Source organism: Netta rufina, assembly GCF_964035555.1.
Source record: "Netta rufina genome assembly, chromosome: 16".
NCBI lineage: Eukaryota > Metazoa > Chordata > Aves > Anseriformes > Anatidae > Netta > Netta rufina.
Window position 1 is genome coordinate 8,465,905 of NC_140140.1, and position 14,211 is coordinate 8,480,115.

A 14,211-nucleotide genomic window follows, 5' to 3' on the forward strand; every position below is an offset into this window, starting at 1 on the left:
CTCTTCCAAGGGTATTCTGGCATCCGAAACTGGGCAGCGGCAGTGCCAGCTGCCTGTGGTGATGCAAGCATTTGAACTGTACTGAGAAAACTAAGATGGGTTATGTATAAGGAAATTGACTTATACATCATACTTATACATTTTGACTTATACATCATTTTACTTTGCTCAAAACAGAGATAATTATTTGTAATTAGTTAATTAGCTTTGGAGCTATAAAACTCCCTCAGAATATGGAACTTTGTTATTTGAATTTGTCAGCTGTTGTGTCGGTGCACCGTACAAGAAGTAGCAGTGTAGTCTGAATCTCACACAAAGTCGAGGTGGCACATTCCTCCATGCTGCATAAACCAGAGTTACTTCCAAAGGAAGAAGCTAACATTTTTCCAAAGGCACAAATCTGAAATTGACTTACAGCTAAAAATGTCTAACGTTTGAAGCTATAAAAAAATCAAAATTCTGAAGCTGTATTTCTAAATGTATGAGAGGTTATTTGCTAGGAAAATAAACGTGAGGAATTGTTTGCCCACTAGAACGTTGTTGTAGGCAGCTGTGCTTTGAATGGCTTTGACTTGTGTGTCCCAGCTAAAGGACTTCAGAAGTACTGTCTCTTACAGACGCAGGAAACTAGAGAGATTCTGCACTTTCATTATACCACGTGGCCTGACTTTGGAGTCCCGGAGTCACCTGCTTCATTCCTCAATTTCCTGTTCAAAGTGAGAGAATCTGGCTCACTGAACCCCGAGTACGGACCCGTTGTGGTGCACTGCAGTGCAGGAATCGGAAGATCGGGAACTTTCTGTTTGGTTGATACATGTCTTCTGCTGGTAAGAGCTACTGCTTCGAGACAATGTGCTATTTAGTAGAGTCACGGTCAGGAATGGCTTGTTTTAAGCCTACAAAGAGCTGTGGTGTTTTCTCTGGAGTATTCTTGCATGTTATTTCTCGTTATCTTACTCTTATTCTGTGTTGGACTGTATTCCACTTTAAAATTAAGGCAGAGCTCATTCTTAGCTGGCCATTTGGGGCCTGGGGAAGAAAAGTCTCTAGTTCTTAGAGCAATTTACAAGGCTAGACTGCCCTTATGGTTAAGAAAAAAAAAAACACTAGGTGTTCACTAAATAATACTGTAAACTATCCGGAAACAGTATAAAATACATCTAATGTGTTTCCTTTAAGGGAGTCAACTTACCCTGTGTAGGTAGGGAAAGATTTTGGCTTTACTATTAACTTTTAATTTTAACTTAATAAATTTATTATTATTAACTGTGCAAGAACAACTAATACACAGAAGTTAGGCCTAGGTCAGAATACCCATTTTTAAAATTATTTTATTTACTGTGTTTTCAAAAACAAGAAAGACAAAAGAAAAAAAAAAAGGAAAACATACAAGAAGATTTTGGGGAACCAGTATCCCATCTCTCTCTTTTCAGAAGCCAAATAAGTAGCTGATACCAGGTTTTTTAATTAGTTTATTAGTTCTGTAATATGGAGGATGGTCTGAAGGACATAGTATAGGAGTCACTGTATTGAATCTCATCAGAGCATTAAGGCATGTTTCCCATTTTGTACCTTCAGATGGACAAACGGAAAGATCCTTCTTCTGTGGATGTCAAACAAGTTCTTCTAGAAATGAGGAAGTACAGAATGGGACTTATACAGACAGCGGATCAGCTTCGTTTCTCCTACTTAGCTGTTATTGAAGGAGCAAAATTCATTATGGGAGATGCTTCAGTGCAAGTGAGTACTGACTGCAGAGCCAGATGTGGTGAGCTGCAGCTCTTTAACTGTAGCAGATAAGTGGGGTGAACAGAATAGAAAGGAGCTTTAACTTTGGCTTCAGTGGATTTTTATGTTCTGGGGTTCTTAAATAGAACACTTCACTATCTGACTTGTTTTAAAAAAAAAAAAAAAAAAAAAAAAAAAAAAAAAACTACCTGTAGTCCTGTTGTGTGATAGCACTGTGCATGCTTTTCAGCACTGTTACTGGGGTGTAGACTGGGTACGTCAGCTGTCTTTCATTTAAGGGAACACTTTTCTAGTATGCCAGAAAATGTATAAAAGTATTATGATTAAATCTTATATATTTCTTTTATGGTAAGCAAAACCATCAACTAGGCTCTATTTTGTGCTATTTAAAGTTTCCAGACATAGATTAAAATTTCTTGCATTCATAGCTGATGTCTTCAATGTACTAGATATAGCTTAGGTTTGGAGTTTTTTGTGTCTTTTTTTTTTTTTTTTTTCCTTTTTATTGATGCAAATGAACAGCCACTCTAAAAATAAATGAAATAGACTGTAGAGTGCCTGCCTTGTTAGAGTAGTTTATGTAAAAGAAATAATGGGAAACTTCACATGATATTTTTTTTCCTGAAGGAACAGTGGAAAGAGCTCTCCAATGAAGACCTGGACCCACCACCAGAACACACCCCACCACCTCCCAGACCACCAAAGCGAACCTCAGAAATGCACAATGGAAGGATGCACGAACACGCAGAATTCTTCCCTAAGCATGAAGTGGCAGAGGAAGAGATCAGTTGCTCAGTCAGCACTGTGGAAGAGATGGTTCCAGATGGCAGAGCTTGTTCGTCTGTGCCAGTGATCACGGACAGGTAATTCCCTAAGTTTCCCACTCTAACTGCCCCCAAAAGACTGCCCGGTTGCCTTGTGGCTTTAAGAAGTTACAAGAAGCTTGCTCGTAAATGGCATTTCGTACGACAGGTTCTGCCCAGAACACCCATGATTGAGTTAGTGTAATAGCAGTTCTGAAACAAATTCTGTGGTGGATCCTTTTCAGTGAAGGCCTTATGCTTTTTTTCTTGTTAACTTCACCCATAAACTAGGGCTATTTATGGGATCCTGCTTATAGTTAAAGAACAAGTGACGGCATAATGGGGTGGTTTAGTCTAAATTTACTTGCGGTGTGTTAAGTTACAGAGGAGCACATTCACTAGTTAGTGGCAGTATTAGTCATGTAGCTCAAAGCTAGGCTGACTAGCTTTAGTTGCACTTAGAAACGTCAAAGTAATTACAGGCAAAGCTACTTTTGATGAAAGGAGGAGAGGGGCTCGTGAGCACAGAACTTTCCTACCTGTCACTGACCTACAACAAAGAAGCCAAGGTTCCTACAGGCTTAACCACTAGATGTCACTCCTGCCTTATTAGTGTAGCGTGCAGCTGGTTAAAGTCAGAATGCCTTGGTGTTGCTGGCATCCTGCATGGTAACTAGTTTTATTCAGAACAACCAACTAAACGCCCCAGAGAACAAAGAATAAACATTTTAAAATATATAGAAAATAATAATTAAAAAACAAAAACAGCTAGGCAAATCCCACCAGGGATAATCAAGGGGAAGTTTAATTTTCCCCCACTAGATGGTCTCCTAAGAAGACATATTCAGCTTCTCACATGAATATTGGAATAACAGTATCAAACTTTTTTATTCTCTGCAGAACTCTAAGGCCTTTTAACAGATGCAGCTGGCAGACTTGATATATTTTATTTGACTAGGCCAGTGGGGGAGTGTGTGACTCTGGAAACGGGAGATTAGTGAGACGTGTTTCCAGTAGTCTTCCTTCAAAATAAACCTCCCCTTAATTCTGCAGAGCAGAGAGGCTGAACCTGTTATCTCCCTCCAAATTGTGCTGGAGGCAAAGAGATAAATTGGAAGTGTCTCCTTTCCCCACTTAACATGATGCAATGTTTAGATCAGGAATTTTTTTTATTATTTTTTTGATTCAGCAGGGGAGATTGTGAAAATGAAATACTCAAATTACAAATACCTTTACTAAAAAGAAAGGAAAACTTGGGAATAGAATAGGGCACGAATAGAGGCTTAGCTACAGAAGACAAAAACATTAGAACAGAAGCACCTCCCTCTTTTTTCCTTCAGTGACAACACAGTGCTGTTACCAGAATATTTGCTAGGATGTGAGACGTCAGCTAATGCTTTTTGAGCCCAATGGGGAGTATGGATCTAAAGCTGTTATCTTGTCATTTGCTATATAAATCTGGATTTTTCAGCGAATAAATGATTTCCTGGAAAGACTCTGTGCAGCTTAGTCTAAATGAACATAAGAGATGTCCAGTTCTGAAGAGCGGAGGCTTAGATTAATTTTATTACAGACACTTGCCTGAGGCTGGAGTTGAGTCATCCTCTGGAACTGCTCATCTTCCTCGTTAATCGCAGAGGCTGGTTTGGGCTGGGCATCTGCCTGTTACCCTGCTAAGTTACACCCTATCGTACACAATATTTTTGTGTTAGAAAAGCTCAGGGTTTGAATCCCGAGCTCTTTCATCCCGCACTAGTGCTGCAGCTGCAAGATGAGGCCTCCTTTCGATGACTGCTGTTATCCTTGTGCCTGGGACAGTGAGCTCAGAAATGAGGGAAGTGAAATGTGCCAGGCAGGAGGGGGAAGGAGCAGAGAGTAATGGGCAGATTGGTGTGAAAGGATGAGACAGTGAGAGGCTGGAAGACATGGAGACGTGCTGGCAGAAGCGAGCAAAAAAGAGGCAGCAGTCTTAAGTGTGCTTTTTTTTCCTGCCCAGGTACGGGTACATGGTGCCTGGGACGGCAGATTGCTGCCTTCTGGACTTGAGCTGTCAGAGATGTGTAGGAAGTCCCCATGCAAAGCATCTCCCTGCTGGTCACCACCCTGCTGGTTGTCACGGCACGGCAGTGCTCTGCTTTCTAAATTCAGATAGGAGTTGCAGCGTAGATCTGAAAGCTCCTGCTCAGTTTAGAAGCTTCCTTGGGTGTCAGGATACTGTCACCGTGATGGAGGCCTAGTATCCAGAGATAATGTTAAAAGGTGGAGAAATCATCAGTTCCATCACTAAAAGCTATCACAATGTGTGTAGCCACCCTTCCGAAGTTACAGTTGCAGCAGCAACTCACAATTCCACCCCTTTCTCACTTTCTGAGTGGGTGCCTGGGCTTAGAACTGTATAGAAATGTTCCCCTAAGCTGGATGTGGCTTTGTACAAGTTCGTTTCTTGTCTCTGGCTGTGCAGGTGGCAGATCTGTGATGAGCAATGGAAGTAGGTGGTGATTAAAGCTAAGTCACCTGGCTCTGTAAAGGGCACAGAATACTCCCCAAGCATGGTTACCTAGCAAGAGCTTCCCTGGGGATTGATTGAATGCATAAGTAATCTGAGCATCTGGTGCAGACTGGATGTTTACTATCCTTTCTTTCTGGGTGGCTTTTGATGACAAGCGCTGTTCTAAACCTGTAATTTAACAGCCTGAACCGTAATCATTAGGGACAGTCTTTGGTGTGTCATCAGCTGCAGCTCGTGATAGCAAGAGATTTCCACCTTTGTGATGTTCAGTGGGTGAGGCCATGCTCTCATCAAGTCTGCCTGGCTTCTCTCCGAAATGCAAAATCCGGTACTGAATATTCATTTCTTTGTCCTTTAGCAATAGTCAAGACACTGAAATTCGGAGGAGAACTGTTGGTGAAAATCAGCACCTCTCGCCCCACAAAGAAGAGTCAATGAAGTCGGACAACTTAGAAGAGGATGATGAGAACATGATGACAACTTGGAAGCCATTTCTAGTGAATATATGCATGTTCACCTTCCTCACAGCAGGGGCTTATCTTTTTTACAGGGTGTGTTTTCATTGATGGACATGCCAGCATGAGTGACCCTGCAGAAAACACCAACGATTTGATCGGTTTGTAATAAGCTTCTGTGAAAGAAAGCTAATTGAGGCATGGGAGCCTTGTCTCAGTGGAGATAGATCTTAGGTTGCAAGGCCGGAACTTTGGTTAGGGCTTAAGAGAGAATTGATGCACTAGGGTTTTATCTAGCCCTGTGGTCCCAAGAACATAATATTCTAATCTCAGGGCCTTAAAATATTCAGGAGTAAGCAAAGAAAATGCCAAATAGTCTGTTTTTCTTTTTTTTTCTTTTTTTTCTTTTTTTTTAACTAAATAATAGAATTACAACACATTGTTGTTTTTAGCCTTTTTTAAAAAGCCAGTTCTTTTTCTTTCGTGTTTCAGAAAAACTAGGCACAAGTGAAACTTGCTTGTACTCTCCAAGTGTTGTAACCAAATACATGAGTTATATTGATGAGTTCCCAAAAAAAGAAAAATAAACCCACATACCTGAAGAATGTAAACTTTTTGAAGGGGGAAGAGGGGGGGCAGTTGTGGTTGGGTGTTTTTTTTGTTTTGTTTTGTAACTTGCTTCATCTGTTAAAGACTGAGTTGTGGGCAGTGCCTGTGGTATTGATATATTTAATCTTGGCATAACTGTTCTTAAAGAGCTTACTGTTTTACATGTGTTTATAGAAACAGGCTTCTGCATTTGCTCAGGGTATCCCAACATGTCAAGCTCTTTTTTTCTTTTTTTTTTTTTTTTTTTTTTGGAAATAAGTGTATCTTCTCATTGACTTTTGTTGCACTCTACTTGCACATATGTCTATTTACATTGCACCATCCTTTGTAAAGCTGTTTTTACTTTTATATTCTGGGTTAGGAGAAGGTGAGGGGAGGGAGAGAAACGGGAAACGAAATTCAACCAAAACATGTCCACCAGCATTTTGCAGCTGTTCGGTTGGCATTGAGAAGGACCAGTTCTTAAACCTCATCATTTGGAATGTAAAATGCAGTTTCACTCTACATCTGTACATCTGCTTCATAAGGCATAGCATGCTTCCTCCAGCAGCTGGCGAGGTAACGTGCTCAGAGGCAGTGCAAGTAATGAACAGGAAAGCGTTTCAAGAAATCCAGAGCAATTAATGCTGTGGCAGCTTCCTTACAAAGTAAAAAGCTCAACAGAAGACATGTTGGTCTGAGAATGTATCAGCTGGCTTATGATGCAAGCATTTGCGTGTTCTGCTTTTCTAAAGCAAAGATTTAAAGTACTGGCTTAGTTTGGCTTGAAGATGCACTGTTCAGTGATGGTGGGACGTGGTGGTGTTGGTGGGTAAGTCTTGCACCTCTGCAGACAGGGTTGTCGCTGTCCCAACGTGAGCTGGGTGGGTTTGTCCTGTGCCGTGCTGCAGCTGAGTTGTTCCACTCGGTGAAAATGTAAAGAGCTTGTAAATGAGGGTTGGGGCACACTGGTGGAACCATGACTGGAAGCCTGCACTGCACCGAACCGTCTGTGCCAATGCTGTTCCTCGCGTTAGTACCAAATTATTATTGTTTAAACAACAGCAGCAAAGACTTCTTTGCTGATGTCATGGGGCAGAAGACGAGAGTCAATTCACTACTGAAAGACGTAGTGAATGAAACTAATCCATGACAACTGGTTTGCAACAGTGTTAATAATCAGTTCTTTTTATCTTTAAATGCTTTCTAGATTTATAGCACTTAACCACCACTCTCAGTGCAGACATCACTATGGAGTATCTTATGTAAGTCTCTTTCCACTCCATATTTATTTTTGCAAAACTGTCTGTAGTGTAGCTCTTTTCCTTCAGTGAATAAGGTGGTAAACTGGGGGGTGGGAGTTGTTTCTATTTTGCGTTCTGTCAAGCTTGCATCAAGGGCTTTTCACAAGTACAATAATAAATCCTCAGGTAGTACTGGGAGTCAATACTTTACCTGTGAGACTGTTGGTCAGACCAGTACTGGAAAGGAGGAATGTTGTAATCAGTCAATATTTAGTTATATTATTGGAATCATGAAAAATGAGTATAGAAAAATGGTAATATATAACGGCTCATCTGTGTATTTAAGATACAGTATGTGATTGCTTTGTCCCCACTATTCTCTCCATCATCTGGTAGAATATTGTTCTAAAGCAACATTTGTACATCATTTGTATTAAAATGCATGTAAAGTCTTCTAGTGTCCTGATTAAATACCATGTGCTTGAAAGGTGAAAGAACATATTTCTGCTTACTGATGTGCCCAAAGTATATTTGCATGAACTGATCATTAAGTGGCTGTGGTTCAAAGGGTGTTGCTGAAAGTCTCTTCGTTCAGCGATAGATTGATTTGGTGTTTATCAGATAACATGTACTCGCCCAATACTTGGCATGACTTCCTATTGAATTTCTGCGTACTCAGTGTAACCCGGTTGTTTAGCATGGTTCATTTCAGCTGAGTAAGTATAGTACAGACATTCCAGAGTGTTTAGTAAGCCGTATCCACACCTCACCTCTGGTCACTTGAAGCGAGTGATAGCTCAGTGATTCCTGGGTATGACTTGCTGTGCTGCCTGCAGAGCTGCACTGAAGGATGAGGGAGAAAACCTTTATTGGAAGATCTCAATAGCATGCTTTGAGCTGCAAAAATGCAAAAATAGAGGTTCTTGAAATAGTGCCCCCCCCCCCCCCCCAGCTATGCTCTTTCCAAGAAGGAAAGCTTTAAATTTTAGGCTTGACAGTAAAATAAAGCATCTTCCTTTGAATCCAGAATAATTCACTTGCACTGTTTCTGCAAATTATTCTAGTAAGAGAAACTTCCTGCAGAGGAAGTTTTGAACCCCCCCCCCTGCCTTCCACCAATGTACTTTGCTATTTCTTTCATCTGCTCCAAATCCAGGAGAATTGGCGCTGTCCTGGGGTAGACAGTGAAGTAGCCCACAAGACCAGTGAGGTGTGTATAAGGCTTATAATACTGAACTGTAAACATTTTTGTTTTGATGTCTTGTATATGTATGTAGTAGTTCGGGTGTGTATATACAGTAGCACTTCAAAGTGGGTGTATTGGTTAACCTATTCTTGGAAAATGGACAAATATCCATGTTAAACTTGTTAGAAAGTTAGTGAGCTGCTCTGCTATATGCCTTAAGCAAATATTTACTCATCAGGTCTTTCTTTTTTACAGATTGCCATAGAATAAACTTTTTTAAAAAAATAAAAAACAAAAAAGCTAAATGTTTTGGTATAATACATTTTCAGGTATCTTGTCTTTTGTGTAAGCCACTGCAAAGACCTCAGAGGTTAGAGTAAAATTGTACAGTTTTTCAATTTCCCATCCAAGTTTTCAGTTCTCATTTTAGTTGTTACAATAAAATTCTTTTTTTAAAGAAGGTACGTGTCTCATCGCTTCCTGTCTTCTCAGTGCTAGAGCCAGGGCCTCATATCTTGAACCACTTGCAGCTCAGGATTAACCCAATGTTTGTTATTTTTCTTACTGGAAAATGTTTTAAATATTACTGTAAGAATTTACTTGTCTTTTACTGTACTTTAACTTTTTTGTACATATACAAAACGTTCTCTTTTTTCTTTGTAGTGAAGGGGCAGATTAGGTGAATGAGGCTAGGGGGAAGCATAAAACTTACTAAAGTAGGAAAATGTTGTTCCCCTGCTTTTAAATAAATCTGTAAATTGAAAGCAGAGTTAAACCATAGATAAGCAGCCCCTTCTAAGTTTGGTTAAACTTTGCCATGGAATAGCATGACCTGACACCACGGTCCTGCTATACAGAGCTCGTGAGTATAGAGTTGAAGTGTCTCAGGAAGCTGCATGTTCCCAAGTGAAATACTGCAGACAGCCCAGCCTGTTTCACCCATGCAAGCCTGAAAGTCCCATAGCTAGAAGAAATACACACCATGCTTCCTTGATACACATCCTAGCTCAATACACGGTATCTTACCTGCCATGAGGGGTTGATTGCCTTATCCCTGTTCCCATTACTCTGGACATACACCAGCGTGAGGGACTTACAGAAATTTGTCTCAAAAGTTTTATTAGAATTGTAGGGAAAAAAGTATGAAATCCAACAAATAAATACTGAATAGAAAAAGTACTATATATATAAAATATATACACACAAGCCAAACCCTTTCAAGTATTTTACCTGAAGCCAGACTTCTCTTTGTGACTACCCTCCACTACATTAAATAAGTGTTGAGTAAGGAGCCTGACAATGGGTATGTGACTATGCAAAACCTTGGTCTATGACTAAAGGAATAAAATGCTTTTTGTGTTTTTTTGTTGTTTTTCTTTTTAAACTTACTTACATAGATCTGTCCATAGGGCAGTCTGATCTGTACATGGATAATAACTGATAAATAACTTCCCCGTGTAAACTGCTGAGGATTTACACTCAGTACTTACTTACCCTTCTCAAGCCTTGCTTGAGCCTGGCCTAAGTTGCAGTGATTACCCCAAAAATGGCTTTTAAAGTAACAATTTTTTCTTCTGCAACTAAATTGTATATAAAAAAAAGAATGGTAGCCACTTAATAAGGCTGCTAGATTTTTCTGATTTATGTGGCAGTTGATATAAGCAAGCTGTTTTCTGCTAGTTTCTAGATGGACTGCAGGAGAGTGATCATTTATTTCCTCTTAGAGAAATGCCAAATTAATAAAGTATTTTAAGTGAAAATAGATCATATTTGACTTCTAGTTCATGCAGGGGCAGCCAGTTCCAATGAGATGGAGATTTAACTCAAGTGGCAACCCGGATTTGAGATTTCATCATGTGCTGAGAGTAAGAAAATAGAGATTCCAGTCTATTTGGTTTAGATTGCAAACTGTGCCCACTTTGGAAACAAAGCTGTACTCTGTCAGTACGCAGCATGTACATAGCAGGGTGTCAGTAAACCAGACCCTGAACAAACTAAATCCTTAGTACTCAGCTGTGGCTGTGAGGAAGGTAGGATTTAGCTCCTCATATTCCACTACTAAAATACTGTGATTTCAATTTCAGCCTCTTGCTGCACAGTGTCTCTTAATTCACAGCAAATTCTGTCCATTTTCTCAAAGGCTTGTCGTCCTTTTTCACCTATGGAGAAAGAGAAAATACATCCCATGCTGAGGAAAAGAAAGCCGTTAGAAACACCCTGAGAAAAGTGCTACACTGAAATACTTCTGTTGTGACTTTGTCAATCCTGAGAGTTCTTATTAAGCTCTGAACAAACACAAACACATCTCTAAAGGAATATATATATATATAATTTTTATTTTTTTTAAATGCTAGAAGACACCATGGGGAAAAAAAAAAAAAAAAACAATCAAGCTTTCTGTAAACACATTAATTTGGAGCATCACAACTGGAAAACCTGTTTTGTAATACACATGAATCTTAGTATTTCTATGAGGTAAGCCTGGAGAGCCCCAGAACTAAGCATGATCTTAAGTGTTTTTTAGCAAGAACAGAGAAATTAACCATCTCCTTGATAAGTGGACATCCTCCCAGCAGCTAAGCATTTAATAAACTTATCTTAGACAATGGTCCTTTGCCTTTAGTAGAAGTACACATATTACACAGCAGTAAATTAAGAACATTGACATTTCATTACCAGGTCAACCCCACTTGTGTATCTACAAAATTCAGGTGAAGTAACAGGTACAAAACAATATTGTCTGTACTCATGATCACTCCAATATTCAGAATGCAGCAGTGTGGAGAACAGGAAAATTAGCACTAACTAGTTGGTTTGTAGGTGGCTACGTCAGACTACCAGGCTGAACTATTCTGTTGGTGTTCTGCTTTATAAAAGATCATCTTAGCTAATCTCCCAGAGCTAAAAGCAGCATTACTGTACTCTGCCAGGTTCAAATGTCATTTTTACAAAAGCTAGGAGGGGAAGATTACGAATGGTAGTAATTTAACAGTATATGAAAGAGCTGTTCACGAAACATTTCCATTGTCCCAGATGTGTTCATGCTGTACAACACATAGTGCAAAACCAGACAGGCCTGAAGCTTTACCTATTTCATGCTGCTTTTCAGAATCTATATTTGAAAGCTGAACACAAGACTTACCAAAGGACAATGTTGTCTCCCGGGCAGCGTTCCTAACTTCCTCTATTTCAGATTGGCACAGATGGGCGACCTGCTCTATACTCTCTACAGCCTGTTAGAAAAAAAGTAAAATTCCAGTGGTAGCTTCAGCAAGCATTTTGAGGAACACTTTTTTTGCAAGATAAACACATTCCAAACTGACTCCCATCCCTTCTTGCATCTGACTTCAACTGTGATCTTTCTTTTCTCCCCTAACATATAAGCTTGTACTCGATTTTTACAAACACAATCTCACTTCTGCTGCTTTCTCTTTTCAGGGCACGAGAAAGTGTTAAAATTCTAGCATGCAGTTCACTGCTGCAGTATTGTTAAATTACCATAAAGCAATCAGGACCTTCACTGACAGGTTGTGCAATGGCAACAGCTGCTTTGCAAATCTGACTATTTGAGAGTAAGACCGGTTTGTGGGGCCTATCTTGTGACTTCATGTTTGTAGAAACTGTACTCACAATAATCCCGTGTGCAAACAATTTATTACAGACTTGTAGCTGTTAGATAGCTTTAAAGCTATTCTGACAGTTTCTTATAATAGCAATACAAATATTACTTTTATTTTCTGACTATAATCGCTTATTATTAAAATAAAATGAACTGATTTAACTTCTGATTTCTACAGTTAAAATGTAAGAACCGACTCCATATATAAAATGACTCCAGTGCTCATTTTCATACACACTAGGTGTCTCCCCATCAGATACTGTCTGCTGTGACAGTACTGTAGAAGTTAGGAAGCATCCTTTCTACCATTTTGCTGTGCTGGTCAAATCAAATCGAGACACTCCAAGCTAACTGCAGCTCCCTCTACCTGCTGCCTTTTAAATAACAGCAATAGTACTTTAGACCTGTGGCAGCCAAAGTATTCATCAATCTCAAAAAAAAAGGAAGCTGTAAAAGTAACCCTACAAGCTTAAAAAAAATAGATAACACTTCATCACCCAGCAGTTTTTGCCAGATGCAGCAAAACACAAGTAGAGCTATAAATACTTACTCTGAGGTTTTTAAGGGCCAAACACGCAGCTTGCTGAAGTCTTGCATCACAATCAGCTAAAACATCAGTGTAAAAAAGCAGAGCCTAAAGGGAAAAAAAAAAGAAAAAAAAAAAAAAAAACAGATAAGAAGAAAGGTTTTATAACCTAAGCGTAACTGAGCACTCAAATTCAGACTGACATTAGCACTATTTTACCTACGTGAAATTGAATAAAGGATACAGAGAAATCAGTTGAGCACTTCATGGTTTAGGCTCAAGAATAGATTGATGAAGTGCAACGGTACTATTCTAGGATAAAACAAGTTGCATGTATTCCAGCACCTACTTAGAGAAGCTGATAAGCACTGTAAGTTTTAACCTTTTCCCTAAAGTTCTTGTTTGCTGCTGCACGGGAGAGGCAGGATGTGGCTGCTTTGCTGACGCGGTGGTTGTCATCCAGCTGTAAAATCCCAAGCAGCCGTAAAGTCTGCGGTAGAGGTTGGAGCTTGTTCAATCGCTTTCCTTTCAATTTTTTAAGAGTCTTCAGCCGTCCAGGGCACTGCAGCTCCTCAATTAGCATCACTGCAAGTGAAACGACTTAACTTCAATAAATGACAAATGAAGACATTTTCAAGACAAGACAAACTCCTCTCTAACTCTGTCTCCTTCAGCCTATGAAGTTATTCACATGGCTAATAAGCAAGCTAGGCACGGCAGGAAGCACATCAGGATGACTGCCCCTTTGACCGTCCTGTCTTCTTTCCCTTTCATTGTTTCATTTCCTCCTATGCCAGACTGTCAGACAAACGGAGCAGTGACTAGTATCACAATTTTAGTTCATGGGATGCAACAAGGTCCTTATAAGACCTGGGTGCCTCAAGTACAACATATGATGCAAGAGAACTCCTGCACCTTTGGACATTAGGACAACCAGAACAGTCCTAAAACAAGGAGAAAAAATGATCAAGCCAAATAATTCTTTAAGGAGCTTTGAAAAATCTTGCTGTATTGGTCAAAAAGAAAACCTTGTATGTTTAAAAAAAAAAAAAAAAAAAAAGGAATCAGATGCCGGATTGACGATTTTAATTTGAAGAGTATTCCATTTTTTTTTCACTAATAATGCACAAATCCTGTCCCCTACCTGATAAATCATCTGCATCAAAAATAAGACTAAAGATGCATCCAGTATCGGGACCATTTTAAAAATAATTCATTTCTGATACAGGCTAAATTTTAAAGTGCTGTTGGACTAAGCTTTGGCAAGACTCTGGCTACCTCTTAGAAAGCATGTGCTAGTAACCTCTGAAATTGTATTGCTATTAACTATGTCATTGCTGCTGATATAGCCACACAAAGCTACAGACATCTACTCAGTTCTTGAGTCTAGCTGTAGGTTGCTGCCAAATTCTTTTCTGCTCTAACTTCAGTACATCACAGAACCCTTTTTTTAAAACACTTAGGATGAACGTTTCCTTCACACCTCTGCTTGTTTCTTCCTGGTCAGACATGAGAGTCAAGCATGCCTGTCC

The 14,211-nt window shown here is 39.6% G+C and overlaps 2 protein-coding genes across 7 annotated transcripts in view; one reads left to right on the forward strand and one right to left on the reverse strand.

Annotated features, from left to right (window-relative positions):
- Positions 1–9,045, forward strand: part of PTPN1 (protein tyrosine phosphatase non-receptor type 1) — a 44,843-nt gene extending 35,798 nt beyond the window's left edge. The window contains exons 6-9 of one of the 2 annotated variants that reach the window (XM_084296764.1): positions 618–827; positions 1,579–1,740; positions 2,377–2,612; positions 5,420–9,045. In XM_084296764.1, coding sequence (XP_084152890.1) covers positions 618–827; positions 1,579–1,740; positions 2,377–2,612; positions 5,420–5,627 — 816 coding nt within the window. In that variant the 3' untranslated portion in view covers positions 5,628–9,045. The remainder of the gene's footprint in view (positions 1–617; positions 828–1,578; positions 1,741–2,376; positions 2,613–5,419) is intronic. The other variant, XM_084296765.1, reaches the window with a different exon arrangement.
- Positions 9,046–9,663: 618 nt separating this feature from the next.
- RIPOR3 (RIPOR family member 3) overlaps positions 9,664–14,211 on the reverse strand; it is a 51,802-nt gene continuing 47,254 nt past the window's right edge. For all 5 annotated transcript variants that reach the window (XM_084296513.1, XM_084296514.1, XM_084296515.1 and 2 more), the window contains 4 exons: positions 13,062–13,264; positions 12,704–12,787; positions 11,677–11,767; positions 9,664–10,693 (listed from right to left, as the gene is read on the reverse strand). In XM_084296513.1, the coding sequence (XP_084152639.1) occupies positions 10,593–10,693; positions 11,677–11,767; positions 12,704–12,787; positions 13,062–13,264 (479 nt within the window). In that variant the 3' untranslated portion in view covers positions 9,664–10,592. The remainder of the gene's footprint in view (positions 10,694–11,676; positions 11,768–12,703; positions 12,788–13,061; positions 13,265–14,211) is intronic.